Here is a 21,079-nt window from a genome sequence, read left to right as displayed (position 1 = left end):
TTGAGGTAGAAAAAGAGGCACAAGACATAGAGGGAATCTTCTTACTCCCAGTCTTGGCTCTCAGTTACTAGCAGCCAAACTCTCGGGAAACTGTCAGATTGCCTGTGTATGAGACTCTCCTGGAGTGGGTGTGGGGAAGGTGAAAGCCGTCTGGAGCAAGGAGAATAATAATAAATTGTATCAGCTACCATGTGAGGCCGATACCCCAAATCCAGACCCATGTTCACATCAGATGGAGCCCCTGACTCAGGCCTGTGGTTACTTGACCCTATGTCGGGGGCAGGAAAGACGAGCACGCCTCCTGTGGAGCACAGACGTGGTCAGGAAGTTAGATTGGTCAAGAAGGTTGGGTACCTACAACCTCAAGTTGAATTTGAAATAAATGCCACCCCAAAAGGTTGTTACACATTGGATCAGGTTCAGTTGTAAAGAACTGTACTTCAATCTTGAGTCATTACCTTTTTGACAAGTGTAAGATATTCATTACAAATACATAAAGCCTCATTTCTGGGGAAAATGACCTACCAGGTTTCAAGCAATCGATTTACATGTCAGTTTTTAAAGGGTCATCTAGTTTATAAGTGAAAGCATTAATTTAAACTAATTTGAACCAGAAAGTTTAACGGAGAAAATTATAGGGTGTCTGACTCTGTGCCTTTTTAATCCTTTAGCACTGCTTTGAGTGAATTGACAACAGGAAGACCTGATGGACCCACCACTAATACGTGAGATAGAAATAAAGATAGGCGTCAACAAAATATATATATGTGTATATAAATGCAGAGAGAGAGAGCATGCGAGAATGAGGGAAACAGAGGAAAGGGGAGAGAGGTTGATTATATTTGGGAGGTTTATTTTTAGGAGTATTCATGACGTAACAGCATGTCTTTGACGTTGTTTCTAAATCTTTTTACTGTAGCCTATGTAGGTATGTTTCTTTCTTTTTTTTGTATCTAGTTGGATAAAACAGAAACAGGTCATAAGAGGGATGCTTCTTACTCATCTGTTTATCACTCTTAGATGCAGCCGAAACCCCTAGGGAAACTATCCAAATGCTTGTGTATGAGGCTCTACTAAAATGGGCCAAGAAAGGAGAGAAACTTATTTTGCAAGGAGAAAGTTGTACTCCTGAAGGGGTTCAGGAGTCAAGAAATGTCTATAAACTTGATTCATGACTTTTCCCCCCCCAGGACTTAAGATTTTCATTACAAATGTATAAAGCCTCACTTACAGGGGAAAATGAAATATCAGGTTTTAAATAACTGATTAGAATGTTATTTTTAGGACAACTAGGTTATAAATTGTAGAGCACTTGTAGCTAATGTGCACTTAAAAATAAGTCTAGGGAGATGTGAAGTCTTACCATGTGCATTTATAATCCTTTAGCTATGACCAGAGCGAGGTGGAAAAAGTAATTTGTGTTGAACCCTCCGATGAAAGATGAGATATAATTATAGATAGATAGTGTAAGGGGGGATATTGAGATTTGTGAAATTTATTCTGGGGACCATCTATGGCAATACAGAGTTTCTTCGACGCTTTATCTAAGGGTTTTGTTTGTTTTGCCAGCCTCAATATGTCGCTTTCTTTCTTTTTTGGATCTATTTGGGGGGAAAAAAAGAACAGGTCATAAAAGGGAGTGTTCTTACCCCTAGTCCGTCTGTTACCCTTAGTTAGGAGCAGCCACTATCTGATACTTTCCTTTAGGAAAGTATCAGATTGCCCATGCATGGGCCGAAAGAGGACAGAATCATAATAGGAGTTAGGAGAAGGTCTCAGTGGATAGAGAGCAGAGGGGAACCCTCAGCAGAAAAAAAATGGATCTGATAGATCCTGGATGTGTCCCTCACCTTCCAGAACTCTGCCACCGTGTGAGGCTGGTGCCCCAAACCCAAACCCACCATCACATTGGAGGGAGCCCCTGCCTTGTCTTGACCCTGTCTGAAGGGCAGGAAAGACATCTGTGATTTGTGAAGGGTTACTAGGTGGTGTAGGGACTTGAGAAGGCAGAAAGTTATAGGACAAGTGAGATGAGTACCTACAAACTCAAGCTGAATTTGAAGTAAATTTAATCACAAAATGGTGTTTACACTTGGGGGTTAGGTTTGGGAGTAAAGAAATGTACATAAATTTGATTTATTACAGGGAAGACATATGGGAACATATGTTTACGTATGACTGATTCACTTTGTTATAAAGCAGAAACTAACACACCATTGTAAAGCAATTATACCCCAATAAAGATGTTAAAAAAAAATTTGATTTATTAAGTTTTCCCACAGGACTAAGATTTTTATTACCTACATATAAAGTTCATTTCTACAGAAAAATTAAATACCAGGTTTTAAATAACTGATTAGAATGTTATTTTTAGGGCAACTAAATTATAAATTGCAGAGTAATTATAGCTAAATTGCATTTAAAAATAAATCTATAAGACACATGGAGTCTTACTATGTACATTTTAATCCTTTAGCCCTGACTCATGTGAATTGAGAGGCAGAGATAAAAGGTGAGATATAAATATAGAGAGAGGGGAAGAGGGGGGATCTTGAGATTTGTGAAACCCAATTAGTTATGGAGTCCTTGTCTCAGGCAGTGATTTGAAACCTATTCAAGGAGAAGACGATATCCATGGTATGTGAAAAGTAGGTGGTGCAGGGACCCAGGTTCCAAATAACTAATTGACATAATTTTTTTAGAGTTCAACCAGTTTATAAGTTCTAGAGCAAGTGTATCCAATTTCAGCCAAAAAAAGAAGTCATTTCGTGCTATGTACATTTTTAATCCTTCACAGTGACCCAAATAAATTGACATTAAAGGTCTTTGACTACTTTGATATATCTTACCTTTTAGTTATGGTGCCTTCCAAGGCTGCTGATATAATTTACTTGCATCAGTGCTATCTATATATTATTAATCTCTATCTTTATAGAAAGAGTGAGACAGAAGCAGAGACAGAGACATAGGGAGAAACAGAGAGGGAAAGACTTGCAAAATTCAGTCTTAGAAGTATCCATGGAATACAGAGTTTTCTAGACAGTGATTCTAAATTTCTTTCTGTAAGATTGGGTCATCCAGTGAGCTAAGTCATGGTTCCTTTAGATTTAAGGAATTCTTTTTCTTCAAATAAGTTTTTCATATCACTGTTCCATGTAGCAAATCTCTAATGATATATTTTTGCATTTGTTGGCGGTTAAAGTATGACGGAACCGCTGTCCAAGATCGATGATGGTGAAGACATTGACCTTCTCAATTCACATTAGTAAGTCAGTTTGAAGTTCGGAGGGAGGGAGCTGTTGATGGATTTATCTTTTAGAAGATGGGGCTCATGTTGAGGTGAAAAAAAAAGGAGCTATGGAAAAGATAGCAAAATGTTTGGGAGGGAGGGTATAAAATGATTCCATTTGAATTTGTATACAGTACCATACTTGAAAAAATATTTCCACATATTCACAAGTGTTCTAGTTTGAAAATATCCTTAGTAGAGACTAATTTTATTACAAAGTTTCTTTCTAAACAGAGGATTGCAGAATGCTACCTGCTCTTCACTTGTGTTCCTTTCTCATTTTTCTTGGGTATGTTCTGATTCCTAGTTTTGTTGATTTTGTCTATGAGCAAATGGGACTGAGAGCAAAAGCAAACATGTTTTGCTGATTAAAGACCTCTTAATGTCCGTTGGGATTTTATTAATTTTGACTTGTTTCTGAGTAATCTCACGAGAGTACTTCCTGTTGCACTGATCTGAAGGCATTTTTACCAGTACTCAATGACAGGGACACGATACCTTCTTAAAATCACACACGTCTGACTCTCTCTCCCCCAAACTACTATGTATAAAATAAGCATCAAGGATATATTGTACAGCACAGGGAAATATAGCCATTATTCTGTAATAACTTTAAATAGAATATAATCTATAAAATTATTGAATCACTATGTTGTACACCCGAAACTAATATAATATTGTAAATCAATTGTACTTCAAAAAAAAAGCCCATATGTCTGGACTGCAGAATTATTCATGCAATTTTTCTCCTGCTACTCTCTTGGCCAGTTACTGGCCAGTAACCATTTACCAGTAAATGGCCAGTAACCATTTACCAACTTGAATTAATGTTGGGGAGTGAGTATTGCTAAAGAGGCAATGAATTGGTTACTGTTGTAATCTGTTGGTGTCTAGACAAAAACAACATGAAAAATAAAGGGGCGACTAATGAATACAAGTAGTTCTTCAAATTACCCACGAATTTCCATTTTCTGTTTTTTCATCATGGGCCATCAGTGAAGAGTTCACTCTGCTACTTAATTAAATGATATGTCTGCATATTAACTATATATTTTCTGCAATGAGGCTGCCCAGGGCGGGGGCAACATTTGAATAGACTGAGGAAGGCAAGCATTTCCTTCTTCTTACAAACAAAAAGTGTTAGTTTAGTTTTTTAAATGACAAATGCTTATGGTATAGATTTGGGTGGCATTTGCAATAGTCCCTGTGAGAGACACTGGTGTTTCAGACTGGGGGATGGTATTAGATTTGGAGTAAGACCTGGAATCAGTGCTTGGCTTTGCATCTAATATGCACTGGACACTTGGCAAAACACTAAACTACTTTAAATTTTAGGTCTTTTATCTGTAAACTGGTAATAATGCTATCTACAATATCTATCTGCTGGGTGCTAGGTGTAGTATAATAAAAACCTAAAAATAAATGTGGAGTAATATGTACACACATATTATTCAGTGTGATTTTAAAACTCTAAAGCACCATAAATAATTTTTATACTAAAAACCAAAAGTAAAGCAATAAAATTTCACTATTAGGAAAATCAGAAAATACAAACAAGCCATAAATCCTCCCATTAATAGGCATTCCTAATGTTTAATAGATGCCCTTCAAGGTTCTTTAGGCTTTTTGTTTATGGATATGGTATAATACATTGTTTTAAAAATAACCTTATTACTTAGTGACATATCATGACTATACTTGCATGCATTTATATTTGCATTTACAACATTATATATTTTTTAATTTCAGATTTTTTATTGTTGCCTGAAGTTCTGCCTGTATTTGATTTTATTGATTTTTAAATTTGCAACATTCCTTTTGACAGCTGTATAATATTTCATGGTATAGATGTTTAAATTGTCATTCATTTAAATTGTCAGCTATTTCTGGACAATTTAAGCTGTGACTTCTTACAAAAAATGATGAATAACTTTGAGACCAAACCTCTGTATATTTTATTTCTTTATAATAAAAATTCTCGGAGGTGGAAATTCTGTGTCAAAAGGAACGTTTGTGAGGCTATTGATTTTGATACTTTCCACACCAAGATGCAGTGTACATTTCTTCCCCCTTCACGCTAGCCATTGCTCATCTTTTCAATGTTAGTAAATATGTTTGTTCTAATGCACATTTGACATTGTTTTTGTTTATACTTTTTTCATAGAACTTGTATTTCATTGTTTGCAAACTACCTTTGCCCGTTTAAAATCGGGGTGTTTATCACTGCCATTGGATAGAAAAGTTAAATATATCCTTTTTATATCATAGGGCAAGTATTTTTTCCCAGGTTGCCTAGCTTTTCACTATATAGAAGTTTATAATCCTCATACAGTTGAATACATCTGTCCTTTGCTTTATGATTGATGCCTTTAGTGTCAGAAAGTCTTTCTCTACCTAAGATTTTAATATATTCACCAAAATTCATCTATGCTTTGAATTTATTTTCTATATTTAAATAAAACATCTGCCCAGGATTTATTTTGTATTAAGGTATAAAATGTAGGAGTCTACTTTTCTCCCAGGTGACTACTTAGTTTCCCCAGCATCAAAGTTGCATCCCCCTCCATTGTCCTTACCCTGATTTAATGATCCTTATTGCATTTATCACCTTATAACTTACTACCTTATTTACTTATTTATTACATTTATGGTCTGCACGAGACAGAATTTAAACATCATGATGGAAGAAAATTTTGTCCATTTTTTTAACTGCCGTATCTCCAGTGCCTCAGACAGTGCCATGGCACATAGTAGGCACTCAGTGAGTTTGGTTGAATGAATGAACCCATTATTGAAAACATTTATATCTTGTTCAAAGATTTTAAAATCCATCTCTATTATGTTATGAATCTTTATACACTGGGTCTTTCCAGAATCTATTTAATCATTTTTCTAGCCTTCTGATTTCAGCATGCTTTTCACACATTATGATATAATTTATAGTGAACTAAAACATTTTTTAAAAACATAAGTTCCATCCTTTTCCTCGTCCCCTTTTGTTTTTGTAGTCTCAAATTACCTGTTTTTGTTGAGTGAGTTTGTTACCAAACTGTAGATAGCTATAGTTATTTTTCTGCTTTCTTTTTTTCTCTCCCTTTAACCTTTATACTATAATAAAGTATTTAAAAACCTATCTTGGTAAAGAGTGGCAATTTTCTGGTTCTATTTATCACCTTGCTCAAAGTTTTGTGTATTTTTGTCATTTTGTTTCTGATAGAAGAGTTCGTTTCAACATCTCTTGTAAGGCAGGTCTAGTGTTGATGAACTCCAGCTTCTCTTTGTCTGGGAAACCATTTATTTCTCCTTCATATCTGAATGATACCTGTGTTATATAGAGTATTCTTGGGTGACAGTTTTTTTCTTTCAGTATTTTGAGAATGTCATTTCACTCCCTCTTGGCCTGTAGGGTTTCTGCTGAGAAATCTGCTGATAGCCTAATAGTGGGGGTTCCCTGGTAGGTTACCATCCTTTTTGCCCTGGCTGATTTTAAAATTCTTTGTCATTCACTTTTAACAATTTTAATATTATGTGTCTTGGAGAAGGTCTTTTTGCATTGAGGTAATTAGGTGTTCTCTTAGCTTAATGGACTTGTAACTCCAGTTCCTTCTCCAAGTTTGGGATGTTCTCAGCTATTGTTTCTTTAAGTAAACTCTCTGCTCCCTTTTCCCTCTCTTCTCCTCCTGGGATATGCACTATCCTAATGTTGTCCTTCCTGAAAGAGTAAGATAACTCTCTCAGGATTTCTTCCTTTTAAAAATCTTTTTTCTCTTTCCTTGTCTACTTGTATCATTTGTAGATTGCTATATTCCAGCTTGCTAATTCTCTCTTCCATATTGTCTGCTCTGTTTCCAGTGCTTCTAATGTGTGTTCTTCATCTCATTTATTGAGTTCTTCAGCTCCAGAGTTTCTTTTTGGTTCCTTTTTATTTATTTAAATTATTTTTTATTGACATATAGTTGATTTACAATGTTGTGTTAATTTCTGTTGTACAGCAAAGTGAATCAGTTATACCTATACATATATATCCACTCTATTGAGTAGAGTTCCCTGTACTACACAGTAGGTTCTTATTAGTTATCTATTTTATATATAGTAGTGTGTATATGTCAATCCCAATCTCCCAATTGTTTCTTTTTAGAGTTTCAGTCTCTTTGGTAAAATATTCTTTCTGTTCATTCATTTTTTATTCCTGAGCTCATTAAACTACCTCTCTGAGTTTTCTTATATCTCATTAAGTTCATGGGCTGTGCCACTGCAGGTGGGGGAGTGGCAGTGAGGTTGTGGTCACCTCGGCGGCTGGAGGGACAGGATCCCAGGCCCCACTGTTGGTCAGTTACATGTAGCCATGGGTGCTGGTGTGGTCTGGAGCCTGTAGTCATGTGTGCTGCTTCCCCTGCTGCTACTGTGTTCTCTGACACTGTGGGCACAGCTGCTGTGGTCAGAGGGCCAGGATTGCAGGCACTGATTCCACTGTTCCCTCGTTCCATCTCTTCTAAGTGTTCCAATTCACCCGCCTTTAGATGTACAGATGTGTGGAGTCCTCTGGAAAACTGTTGTGTTGGACAGTGGCACCTTTGTTGAGTTGTGGGTTTTATTGGTTGTAGATTGAAGGGCAGAGACAAAGGTAGTTTTTCACTCTGTCATGTTTCTGACATCACTGTGAATGTATCATATTTTCTTATCCATTCACCCATTGATGGGCATTTGGATTATTTCCAGTTTTGGCCTGTTATGAGTAATGTGGCTATGAACATTTATGTACAAGTTTTTTGTGTGGACACAGCTTTCATTTATCTTGGGTTAGTGCCAAGGAATAGGATTGCTGATACTTATGGTAAAGTGTATGTTTAATTGTATAAGAAATAGTTTCCAAAATGGCAGTACCATTTCACATCTCTTCTTATCTTTAGGTTTTCATTTTCTTCCGTCAAGTTTCGTAGTTTTCAGCATACAGATCCTGCACATATTTTGTTACTTTATAATAAAAGTATTTCATGGGTTTTGGTGCTAATATAAATCGTTCAGTTGCTTAAATTTCTACTTTTCAATCATTCATTGCTAGTATATAGAAATATAGTTGAATTTTGTATATTGACCTTTTATATAATAACTGTTAAACTCACTTATTAGTTCTGTTAGCTTTTTTGTAGATTCCTTGGGATTTTCTAGGTAGGCAAGCATCTCATCTACAAATAGTGAGAGTTTTATTTCTTCCTTTTCAATCTATAGGCCTTTTACTTCCATTTCTTGCTTTATTACATTGACTCCAGTATAATTCTGAGTGGAAGAAATGTGAACTGACATCCTAGATTCCTAATCATTGGAAGAAAACATTCAGTCTCACCATTAAGATTGATATCAGCCATAGTTTTTTTGTTTGTTTGTTTTGGGGGGGCATAAATGCCCCTTGTCAGGTTAAGGAAGTTCCCTTTTTTCCTAGTTCACTGAAAGTTTTTACCATAAATGGATGTTAAATTTTGTTTAAAAATTTTTTTACCTCTATTGAGATTATCATATGTTTTATTTTCCTTAGTTTGTTGACATGGCGAATTACATTATTTTTAGAATGTTGAACCATCCTTGAATTCCTGGAACAAACACCAAGTGGTCATGAATTTAAAATATATATATACTGCTGGATTCAATTTATTAATGTTTTGTTAAGGATTTTTGTATCTATATTTATGAGGGATATTGGTAATTTTCTTGTCAGGTAATGTCTTTACTGGTTTTGGTATCAGGGTAATGCTAATCTCCTAAAATGAGTTTGGAAGCAGTCCCTATTCTTCTGTTTTATGGAAGAGTTTGTTTAGATTTGTATCTTTCTTAAAGAATTAAGTAGAATTCTCCTGTGAAGTCACTTGGGCTTGGACTTTTTTGTTGTTGTTGGAAAGTTTTAAACTACAAGTTCAATTTCTCTACTAGATATATTACCTTTTAAGCTATTCAGGTTATCTATTTTTTCTTGAGCACATTTTAGTAGTTTGTGTCTTTCAAACAATATCTCCATTTAATCTAAGTTGTCATATGTGGCACCTTTAAAATTTCTGTAGTGATAAAATGCAATTAAATATCTTGTATAGTACTCTTCCACTTCACTGGTTTTATTAAATCGTGGTCAGAAAATGTCTGAATAATTTTTATATTTTAGAATACCATTAAAGTTTTTTTATCTTGTAGGATAAATTTCTTTTAAAATTTCATAGAAATGCTTTAAATATGTTTTATCTACACAATAGAAAAATATATATATAGTTTTTAAATAAATATATATATAGTTTAAAATGGATAGTGTTTGACCAGGGACACTCAGATCTTATCCTTGCTACCAACACCCACTCCAAAGGGAAGTATATCCCTGAGGACCAAGCTGGGCAAAGGACACTCCTAGGTACTTTGGAGGTTCCTCTCTAAGTCCCAGTAAAGAATCCTAACGAGCTAACTTAGGTTGGACTCAGATCTAAAGCCTGACTCTGCTCTCTTCAACCTGAGTTTAATCTAGGAATATAGCCTTGTCTGTTGTGGATAGTTTGGTGGTGGTGGTGGGGGGGGACCCAGAGCCCTGGAGTGAGAGCAGGAAAACCAAAGAATCATCCCAGTGCCTTTAATGCTTTGAGTATGACCACGTGCCTCCCTCCACCATCTGTGCAGAGAAATAAGTGTCCAATGGGAAAGATAGGACCTGCCCCCAATGCAGATCCTACCCCTGTTCAGCATGGTCTTAATAGTATCTTAGAGAGTCTACCTTCTATCAGTATAAAATAAGTCTTGGTCATAGTTAATATTTTTGCTTTGGATTCAACTTTGATATTAATATTACAACTTTTAATGTTTTGAGATTTAACATTTGCATCTGATATCTTTGTCCATCTCTTTATTTTCAAACTATCATTTTAATTTAGTTTTTGTCCTTGTATATAGCATATAGTGCCTTTAGTTTTTAAACCTATCTAAAAGTATTTGTCAGTATTTGATATGAGAGTAATGTGTTTGTATTTATTATCATTTCAGGTATGTTTGGTTTTATTTGCTATCATTTTACTTTGTTTTCTGTATTAAACACTTCTTATTTTTCTTTAAATTTTTTTAACATTATGCTATTAGTCGATTTGTTTTTATTCAAGTTTTAATAATATGAAAGTTATAAACCTATTTTTAGAAAACATAATTGTACCTTCGTTTCTCCATCAATATCCAGTTTAAAACTGGACTTGTACCTGGGAAGATAGAAATGCAACATGCTTTTACTTCTGTCTTCTGAGAAACCTAAATTAATGTGGGAAAACCCTGCAAATTTAAATCCATACTTTCATCGAGAATTTTGTTATTTATCTTTGCTTTTAGAATCATTTGTTTACATTTCCATGTGCTACATTAACAATGATTATTTGGACTTAGTTCTGAATTTTTATGACTTTATTTCTTGACACCTTTTCTCTATAAGGCATCTTCCTTATTCTTGCCTCCTTCATTTTTATTCCTTGCTCAGTTGGCTCAAGCACTTCTCTGAGTAGTCATTTTTAGGAAAGTTACATGGTTGCACTGGGTGTTGGGGAGTGTATGTCTGTTGCTCCCAAATATGAATACTTTTTCTAAATGTATAATTACCGAGTTACAGTCCTTTCCCAGCAAACTCCACACACATTGTTTGAAGCTGCATTTATATAGCACACTCTTTTTTTAAAAAAAATTCAATTCCTTATTTACTGGGGGTAGTTTTGGGAGGCACTGAAAGTGATAGTAGAGCCTAAAGCCACCCCAAGCCATCCTTCTGTGCCCCAATGATTCTGTCGGGCATGGTTCTGTAAATTCACTTTGTCAAGTAAGTTCTGATTTGTTGTAACATTTCTTTGCTACCCAGAGATCTGATAGTCTGTCTGGGATCAGAAAGGGCTTGTATTAAGAGAATGGCAACCTCAGGGGAGGTTCACCTCTTTTGGCCAATCAGTTCCCCATCCACATCAACCTTTGCTCGCTAAGCCTGGGCAGAGGTAGCGGGTGCAGATGGAGAAGGGAGAAATTAGAGGGGGTGGGAGATCTTATAGCTCAGCTTAGCCCAACAGTGGGATCGTTCCATTTGGCAGTGCCCCAGTTCTATTCGGCATATATCCTCCCTCTTCTCCAGTCTTGGGCACAGTCTGTGAGCATTGCTTTGGGATTAAATCCCACTTGGGGTGGAATTTGGGTCACGTGTTGGAGGCTTCAGCAGGGCAAGAAATTGCTCCTCAATGACTACCTTGTCTCCAGCCATAGGGCAAAATGAGGCACAACTGCTGGCGCTATAAAACCGTCTCCTCCTCCTCCTAACAGAAGGAGCCCAGCCTCCAGTGTGTTTCCCCTTTGAAATGTATCTTACTAACATTCCTCACCTCCAAAGTGCACTTCCCACCCCAGCTGTGAGTCTCATTAATGTTTAACTGTCTTATTCATGGGGTGACTTGTTTCAAGAAATGAATATTACAAGACAAGAGCTTCCCTGAAGTCCCTTATTCTATTGCTGTAGAACAGGTCTGGCCATAGTTTGATGACTTGCCCAGGATCCCACAGCTCACTCGTGGGAGAGCTGGAACACACATCTCTTCTACCATTCCCTTCTGTCTCCATGCTCTGTTGCTTTAGTTGATGACCCCAAGCTTAATCTTGCCATTAAGTTGGGATTAGAGCTTTACAGTGAAGGGAAAGTTTAGTGGTTTTTTTTCACATATATTCTACATAGGAAAGAAAAAAAGAATCAGGTGAAATTTTTTTTTTTTTTTTTTGCGGTACGCGGGCCTCTCACTGCTGTGGCCTCTCCCGTTGCGGAGCACAGGCTCCAGACGCGCAGGCTCAGCGGCCATGGCCCATGGGCCCAGCCGCTCCGCGGCATGTGGGATCCTCCCGGACCGGGGCACGAACCCATGTCCCCTGCATCGGCAGGCAGACTCTCAAGCACTGCGCCACCAGGGAAGCCCCAGGTGAAATTTTTAGTTATTAGTAAAAAGCATTTTGTTAGGCAACTTCTGGAGACTTTAAAAATTATAAAGGCCTTTGTTGGTTAAATTCATACTATATGTTAGGAAAAATCTGATACACTTGAAAGCTCTGAAATTTTATTTTTACTTCTTATTGCAGCAGCAAGATTAAGAGAATTGTGTACTTGATTGTATCATCCTTCACTTTCAGGTATGTGAGACTCCAGAAAAGGAGGTAATTAAGTATGTATTACATTTAATATCAATATTTTTTAATGGCAAAGGATCTGGGAGGGAAAAAAAAAGCATTTCCACTGTCAGTATGTCGCTAAATAACCTTTGTGCCCCATTTAATGCAATCTAATTTATCTTGAAATTTTAATTGAAGCTAAACATTAAGAATTGCAAAGAAATGGCATGTACGGAGTCTAGTATCAACATATTAACATGTTTTTTTCTACCTGTAAAAGTAAAAATAATGAAACATGCATTTCAAAATTCTATAGTTATAAGGAAAGTGTTTTAGTAAATATTAATAAATACTAGGTGTTTATTCACCTAGAATTACTCCTTAATTCTGGAAACATTTTACTTAGATCTTTCTTTTCTACATGATAGTAAGATTTCATACTATGTTACAGATTCACACAATGTACTTGCTTCCTTTAAAATTGATATTTTAATTTGCATTGCAATTGTGAAAAAGTGCTTTAAGATTAATTTACCTTCATAGAGTATACAAATAGTATAATCAACTTATAGAGAATGTGTTTAGCATATACAGGAAAAAGGCTTAGGAGTTACTTTAGAGTTCAATTATGTATGTATTTATTGAATTGAATTCCTTCTTACATGCCCAGAACTGTGCCAGAACCATCCATTGACATGTAATCTTCTATTTGTTGATAAACTCACTGATAAGAAGCCTTACTGGTCAAAGTAGTCTTTTAAGGGCTTATGTTAGTCATGCTTTCACTTGGTTTTTATTACTAAATTCCTTAAAAATATCAAGATTAATGAGGTTTAATTTATTAAGGGAAATGGGTAGAAGACCCTTCTAAAATTCTTAAATTTTAAGAAGGGTCTACAATTGGAAACGTAATTTTAATGTAGTTTGCCTCTTCTGTCTTGGAGTGTTGGTCTGATGTGTCTTAATATAAAAGGGCATGATATCATGAAGTGGTTTAGTGGGAAATTTATTTCTCTAACAACTGCTTCTATTGGGTGAAAGCAGAGTCATTTATGTTGAGGTTCTAAGGGCAGTTTTCCCTACCACTGAACAGTTTAACCCCAAATAATGACATTTTGATATCAGATCATTGGGCTGAAGTTAGTCTACCTATAGGTGTGAAAACCACTTTATCCTTATTTGGTTTATTTGTTTGTTTGTTGTAGAATATTTGGAATTTTGCTGACCTTTGTGGATGTGTCCCTCATCATTACAGACATAGTTGTCTCTGACAGCACGATGTATATTCCTGTGGAATATCGTTCAGTTTCTTTAGCTATTGCTTTATTTTTTTTCATGGATGTTTTCCTTCGAGTATTTATAGAAGGGTAAGTTTGATTAATTTTTTAAAAGCACATAGAGCTATTTTGTACTGCTATGAGAAGCATCCCAAGGAATTACCAGGTCAACCCAACTAAATGTGCCCCTCTTTATCAAAATAATTCTCCTTGAAGGCATACTCCACAAGAGAAACAACAATCCAAATCCCAATTGCTATCAGACTGAGCTTTAATATTACTATTGCAACTGGCACTCTAGCCTCCAAACCATGTATTCTAGATAGTTCCTTCAACAGGTAAAGCTTAAAGGGTTTGCAAAATGGGGCCAGGCAGCTAATATGTCTACATGCATGTTATTAAGAGGAATATGTATGTGAAGTATAAATATTGATATTTTTATTGATTCAATGTAAATAAAAGCTGACAGTATATTAAGTACTAGATAATAGATCATGAGCAAACCCTACCTCAGTTAAAATAAAAATTTGTGGTACTTCCCTGGTGGTCCAGTGGTTAGGACTCCATGCTTCCACTGCAGGGGGCATGGGTTCGATCCCTGGTCGGGGAACTAAGATCCTGCAAGCTGCACGGCCAAAAAATTTTTTAAAAATGAGAAATTTAAAAATAAATGAACAAAAACTTGTGTTAAGCTCTATGGGAGAGCGAGTCAGGGACTAAACTCCCCAGCCTCACTTCATCAGAGCATTTTGGAACATGCTTGTCTCCTTTCTGGCTGAATCTCTGTCCTCGTGCCTCTGAGCTGAGGACAGTTGCCCACTCCCAGGTTACTCAGAGCCTAAAGGGGCTATCCCAGGATTAGAAGATGATTTCCCTGGAGCCCCAGTGCCAATGGCTGAAGGAGCTAGTGTTGAGGAGGTGCCAGGGCTGAAAGTTCAGCTTTGCACAGAGGAGGCCACACCAGCTCACTGGAATTCCACTGTGGGTGCAAAGCCAGGTGATGAGTTTGCAGGCCAAAGTAGTGGACCCATCTTCCTCTCACAAGCTCCTTTCATGCACATCTTACAGCCCGTTTCTCTAGGGCTGTGACATGTTCAGCTTCCATTGTGCGATAGCATTGCTCACCATCCCATCTCTCTCCCACCTGTGTGAAGGCAATGCTTGTCTCTTGTTCAATGGTTTGGTTATATCTCTTACTATACTATGGTTATACTTGCCATATTGATGTTCTTGTCCTATATAAGTATAAAATGAGTATGAATATTTTTTTCCTTAATCTAGTCTAGTAAATGCACTTTAAATCATTCATCAAGGGCTTCCCTGGTGGCGCAGTGGTTGAGAATCTGCCTGCTAATGCAGGGGACACGGGTTCATGCCCTGGTCTGGGAAGATCCCACACGCTGCGGAGCAACTAGCCCCATGAGCCACAACTACTGAGCCTGCGCATCTGGAGCCTGTGCTCTGCAACAAGAGAGGCCACGACAGTGAGCGGCCCGCGCACTGCAATGAAGAGTGGCCCCCGCTCGCCGCAACTGGAGAAAGCCCTCGCACAGAAACGAAGACCCAACACAGCCAAAAATAAATAAATAATAAATCATTCATCAAAGCTGAATTCCTTTTTTTAAAAAATATTTATTTTGGCTGCGCTGGTTCTTAGTTGCAGCATGCGGACTCTTAGTTGCGGCATGCACGTGGGATCTAGTTCCCTGACCAGGGATCTAACCCGGGCTCCCTGCATCGGGAGCGCAGTCTTACCCACTGGACCACCAGGGAAATCCCAAACCAGAAATCTTAAGGGGGATGAGTCAAATAATTTGTGCTTTTAAAATATCCCTACCTCTTCTTTGGGGAAGCATAAACTTATATATATATATTTTTTGTTACAGGATACGACGGTATTTTTCTGATATATTTAACTCCTTAGATGCTGCCATTATTGTGGTGACTCTACTGGTCAATATTGCTTGTATTTTCTATGACTTTAAGGTTCTTAAAGATTTCCCCAAGTAAGAAACATATGCTTCCCTTCTCTTAAAGTTTTTCTTTCTTAAAAAATATTTTCTGTGGCTTTCATTTTGTGTAATCTTTTTAACTCTGAATGTGCTAATTCTGTGCTAAATGAGCTGCTTGAAAATGAAACGTTGAGATAAATTTCCACATATCTGGAAACTAAAGGATGGTGGTGTTTAGGGACCAGTGAAGGGTGTCCACACTGAGTACCTTTAGTTGAATGAAGAAGATGATGCCCCCAAAGAAGAAACTGGGGACTTGCCTCTTGTCCTAACTTGAACTTCTCTACGTTTTTAAATTCCCACTTGCGCTTCAACCACAAATTTCTTACACGTGAAATTCCTGGGTTTTTCCTATAACCAAGAGAGTACTGGTTTGAGTTAATGAAAAATGTGCCTCCAATGATGATTCTCTAAAAAGGAACAAATGGAAGAGAAAAACGAGGTGACATGGGTAGAAACACAGAGGTACAATTTTTGCAGTATAGTTAACATGATGAAAGCTGAGGCAAGGTTAGAACCATTAGGGATCAAACAAAAATGTGTATGAGAGACCGATGGCTTTTTTCTTTCTCCTCCTCTTTCTACTGTGGCAGTGAGAAGAAAAAGAGCAAAAGTGTTCTAGGATGTAGCTGTTGGGTGGCTCACTAGGCCTATTCCTTAGTCAGATAGCTTGCCACTTCCTGCACTCCAGCTTCTCAGGACTTTCCCTCAGGTCCCAACAAAACTTGATGTGACAAGCTTTCGGAGTTTTTGAAAATAACCAAAACCAGTATGGTCTTCAGACAGGCAATCAGCATCACCGAAGAGCTTGTCAGAAATACAAGAAGAAAAACACCTCAGGGCCCACTCTAGACCTACTGAATCAGTATGCACACTCAAGCTAGAGAAGCGCTAGCCCAAACCATCAGTTCTTTGCCAGCGTGTTTCTTCCTGATGGTAGGAGACACACTTGGGAAGTAACTCATCTGCTACCTGCCTGATGTGTGTTCACAGCTCTAGTGAACCCCTGTTACTCATGGGAGTAACAGAGGGGAATAAGAATTCTGTTTTGATGGGAAAAAGATTGAAAAATGCTTGTCTTAAACCACAGAAGTTAAACCCACAAATTCTGAGAGTCTACCATATGACTTCTTCTTTAAATCAGAGTTTCTTAACACCAGCACTACTGATGTTTTGGACAGATACATTTTTAGTAAGGGAGCTGTCCTGTGCATCGGTACTGAACAGCATCCCTGGCCTCTACCCACTAGATGCAAGTAGCAGCCCCTCGCAGGCAGTTGTGACAACGAAACATGTCTCTGGACATTGCCAAATATGCCCGGGGTGGGCGGGAGGCTTGGGCCAGGGGGTCGTGTGCAAAATTGCCCCTGGTTAAGAGCCACTGCTCTAACCTTAGTCCATACTGACAAAATCCTCTGTTTCTAAAGCAAAAATGAATCTTTTATTGTTAGATCGACAATTATTTTACGACCTCTACGACTTATCACTCTGATAAGAGTTTTTCATCTGGCTCATCAAAAAAGACATCTTGAAATGCTGACCAGGAGGATGGTAAGTGGGCAAAATATGTTTATGATTCAGAAAAAATGTTTGTGCTTCAGGAAATACTGGCAAGGGTTGTAGCTATCTATATATTGTTCTTTTTTTATGTTGAGTTATGTTTTACAAATGAATGATTGTTTTAAACCCTCAGGTTTCAGGAAACAAACGGCGATACAAGAAGGATGGATTTGAGTTAGACCTCACTTACATTACTGGTTTGTGAAGTTTTCATATATTAACATCACATTTTTCTTGTGTGTGAGTAATTATATGCTAATTTTGTTCTTTCCCTGTCTGAGGCATGTTTTTTCAAAGCATTTTTTATCCACGAAGACATATGCCCCTATGATAGTGGGACATATTTGGAGTTTAACCCTGAAAATGGAAAAATCTTAATTTTCATCTCAATTCAGGGCTACTTGCTTATAGTATAGGAAGTTGAATGGATTTTCAGCTGACTCCATCTGTTTGGTTTAGAATTTATTGAATTCTAGTAGTTATCCTCGGTCCCAAGGATTTCGGAGAGGCCTGTTCTCTTCCTAGAACGCTGAAGTCCTTGCTTTGTAGGTCTGGGTTTCTGAGTCAGGGGAACACTGGAAAGCATCCTAGGAGTTCCCAACATTGCTGGAGCCCAGATCTCTCATTTTTCTTTGGTGTTTAAAAAAGAAATCAATTCCCACCACAGGGGGCCCTCCAGACAAAAGTCAACACAAATCTGTTGCATAAGGTTGGAACCAGTTGAGACTTGGGAAGACTGAATGTAACGGTCAAAATAGTGGATACTTTAATATCCAGTATTGGATATTAAAGTTGATTATCCTGAGGGTTAGTTAGCTTTTTTCCTGTCATTCTCAATCCTGACAGTTCTTTTCTATGAAAGCAGTCTGATTATATGTAAGTCGAGTTCTCATATATTGTTTCACATCTATAACATTTGTTAATAGTGACTGTTTTGACTTCCAGAGCGTATCATTGCCATGTCATTCCCATCTTCTGGAAAGCAGTCTTTCTATAGGAATCCCATTAAGGTAAGAGTTTTTATCTAACAAATGCTCACATTTCTCAGTAAGCATAGACTGTGGAATTGTGAGATAATGTGGGCCCAGAGATGACAGTGTTCTCCTAAAAATTTACTCTTTCAGGTAAAAAATTATCATGGATTGCTATCAATTAGCTTTCGCTCTGTGATGAATCACCCGCAAACTTAAATGACTTATAACAGCAAACATTTACTTTGCTCGTGATAATGTGGTTTGTGAATTTGAGTTGCGCTTAACTGATCAGGGACACGCTTAACTAATTTCAGCAGAGCTAACTCATGCATCTGTGGGCAGCAGCTGGGCATCTGAGGGTGGGCTAGTCTAAAATGGCATTGCTGGCTGGCTCCAAGTGATGTCTCATTCTGTAACAGGCTGGCTCAGGCTTGTTCACATAAGGCAGTGGCAAGGACCTCACTAGCATCAAGCAAAAGAATGCAGAGGCCCTGGCTCTCAACTAGTATAATGTGGCCTCTACCTTATCCTATTGGACAAGCAAACTACAAACCCGGTTCAGATTCAAGCAGACGACAGATGCCGTCTCTGGAAGGCAGGAATTGTGGTGAATCGTGGCTGTTTTTCATGATCTGTCATAGGGAAGAAGATTGAGAATTCTTTAACTAAAATGTGTATTCTTAGATTGAGATCCTAAATTACAGCGGATACATACTGCTTTAGGTCCCGTAGATTAAATAAAGTTCAAACATCAAGTGATACTTACTATGAAATGCCAGTTAAAAGTTGTTTAAGAAGTTTGTTTAAGAAGTTTAAGAAGTTTAAGAAGTTTGCATATGTGTGTGGTGTGTGTATACATTAGTGCAATTTACAGTATTTGTTCTATCTCAATAAAACTGTAATTATGTATGTATATATGTATATATATAACTGTTATATATAATTATACTTTGAGGCATGTAAATTGTGCTAATCTCATGTATATCTTGATAAAATTATATATAGGTATATATACAGCCAACACTCCTATCAAAATATAGAACATTTCTTGCTCTTTTTCAGTCAATACCCCAACACGCTGGAGGTAATTACTATTCTCACTTGTGTCACAACAGATTAGTTCTACTTCTTGAATTTCACATAAATGGAATCATAGACTACATCTTCTGTGACCAGCTTTCTTTGCTTAAAATGAATTCTGTGGGATTTATCCAATATTGTTGGGTGTACAGTAGTTCTTTCTAAATAGTATAAAATAATATTTATTGCTTCTAGAATACTGATTGAAAGCTCAAGCATTCAGTTTACTTACAGAAATTATACAATTATACATTGCTTCACAAAGGCAGCAAACACATTACACTCTAAAAAGTCTATTTTACAGAAAATTAAAAATTCTAAATATCAAAAGGTACATCTGAAGAACAAGTATAAATTTGGCAGCCAGTAATTTTGACAGGAAGTTGTACGGCTTGCATGACTTTAATCTGTGAATATGACCTTCAGTCATTTAGCTCAAGTTCATCATTAATTTAGTTTTCCAGTGTAATTGTGTTTCATACCATTGACATTTGCATACTCTAGAATATGTTAGAAAGAAATGTGTAGTATTCACAAATGTTCAGAAAAGCAAGCAAAAGTTCTGTGAATCTGCCCAGTTCTTCTGAGACGGTCTCACATCAACTTCATAAGCATATTCAATCCTACAAAATAGTAAGCTAATGTTTTAACACAATTTCCAAGATAAAGCACATTTTCTCACAAATAGTGAAGTCTTTTTCTCAAGCACCACAAAAGTATACAAAAGAATTTTAGTTTGAACAGATCTCTCAGAATGTGTTTAACCTGATATTTCAACAGACTTAAAGTTTCCATGGTTTCACAAGGACCAGATTTTTAATTACTTAGAGGAGAAAGGAATGGCCTTGAAAGATGTGGACTCGATCATTACCAATAGAAAAAGTATCCAATGCATATCTTATAGAGACAGAAAAATAGAACATTTCCCCTCTCAGAATAATGTGTATATAATTATATGTAATATATTATATATACTATACTATATAGCATATATAAGATAATGTATGGTTGTACATGTAATTATATAATATATAATACATTTCCCTCTTAAAATAGTGTATATTTAAATAAAATGTATATTAAGTATATATTAAATATATATTAATATATAATATATAAAATTAGTATATAGTAAATGTAATATATATCATGTTATATATAATTATATGTTATATATTACTGCATATAAATTTTATATAGTATAAGTATTCTATTTATACATATATATTACATATATATCTTATCTCTTATAGAAACAGAAAAATATAACATTTCCCCCTTAGAATAATACATGTATACTTATATATAATATATATTATACAGAATAATATATAATTACATGTATAAATTATATATTATATGTATATGTCTTATATAACATGTAAATATTATTCCATTTATAAATATATAATATAAACTTACCTCTTATAGAAACAGAAAAATATAACATTTCCCCTTTATAATAATATATTATATTTATATATAGTATATTATGTTATTATATATAATTATATAATATATAAATTATATAACTATTACATATATAATTATATAACAATAATATATAAGTATGCATATATTATGAATATATTAACATCATAAATATAAAATACTATAAGTATATAGATATGTAACTTATATAAATTTATAATTTATATATTATATAATTTATATTTTGTATGAATGATATATAAATTAAAATTTATATATCATTTATGCAATATATAATTCTGTTATATATATTAT

At 36.1% G+C, this 21,079-nt stretch overlaps 2 protein-coding genes across 4 annotated transcripts in view; one reads left to right on the top strand and one right to left on the bottom strand.

Annotated features, from left to right (window-relative positions):
* The window catches only part of TPTE2 (transmembrane phosphoinositide 3-phosphatase and tensin homolog 2), a 68,414-nt gene that overhangs the window by 10,621 nt on the left and 36,714 nt on the right, over window positions 1-21,079 (top strand). The window contains exons 5-13 of one of the 3 annotated variants that reach the window (XM_073795107.1): window positions 672-725; window positions 2,477-2,512; window positions 3,203-3,265; window positions 12,401-12,451; window positions 13,636-13,797; window positions 15,594-15,713; window positions 17,171-17,270; window positions 17,413-17,476; window positions 18,225-18,289. In XM_073795107.1, the coding sequence (XP_073651208.1) occupies window positions 3,204-3,265; window positions 12,401-12,451; window positions 13,636-13,797; window positions 15,594-15,713; window positions 17,171-17,270; window positions 17,413-17,476; window positions 18,225-18,289 (624 nt within the window). In that variant the 5' untranslated portion in view covers window positions 672-725; window positions 2,477-2,512; window position 3,203. Of the gene's footprint in view, window positions 1-671; window positions 726-2,476; window positions 2,513-3,185; window positions 3,266-12,400; window positions 12,452-13,635; window positions 13,798-15,593; window positions 15,714-17,170; window positions 17,271-17,412; window positions 17,477-18,224; window positions 18,290-21,079 lie in introns of those variants that run through there. The other 2 variants (XM_073795109.1, XM_073795108.1) reach the window with 2 other exon arrangements.
* Window positions 19,511-21,079, bottom strand: part of SLC25A15 (solute carrier family 25 member 15) — an 82,437-nt gene continuing 80,868 nt past the window's right edge. Inside the window, exon 8 of the transcript XR_012327626.1 lies at window positions 19,511-19,956. The gene's annotated coding sequence lies outside the window, so the exon portion shown is untranslated. The remainder of the gene's footprint in view (window positions 19,957-21,079) is intronic.

This window comes from Tursiops truncatus, chromosome 18 (genome assembly GCF_011762595.2).
Source record: "Tursiops truncatus isolate mTurTru1 chromosome 18, mTurTru1.mat.Y, whole genome shotgun sequence".
In the NCBI taxonomy this organism is placed as follows: domain Eukaryota; kingdom Metazoa; phylum Chordata; class Mammalia; order Artiodactyla; family Delphinidae; genus Tursiops; species Tursiops truncatus.
The sequence above is the reverse complement of the archived record's forward strand: the minus strand, read 5'-3'. Positions and strand labels throughout refer to the sequence as shown.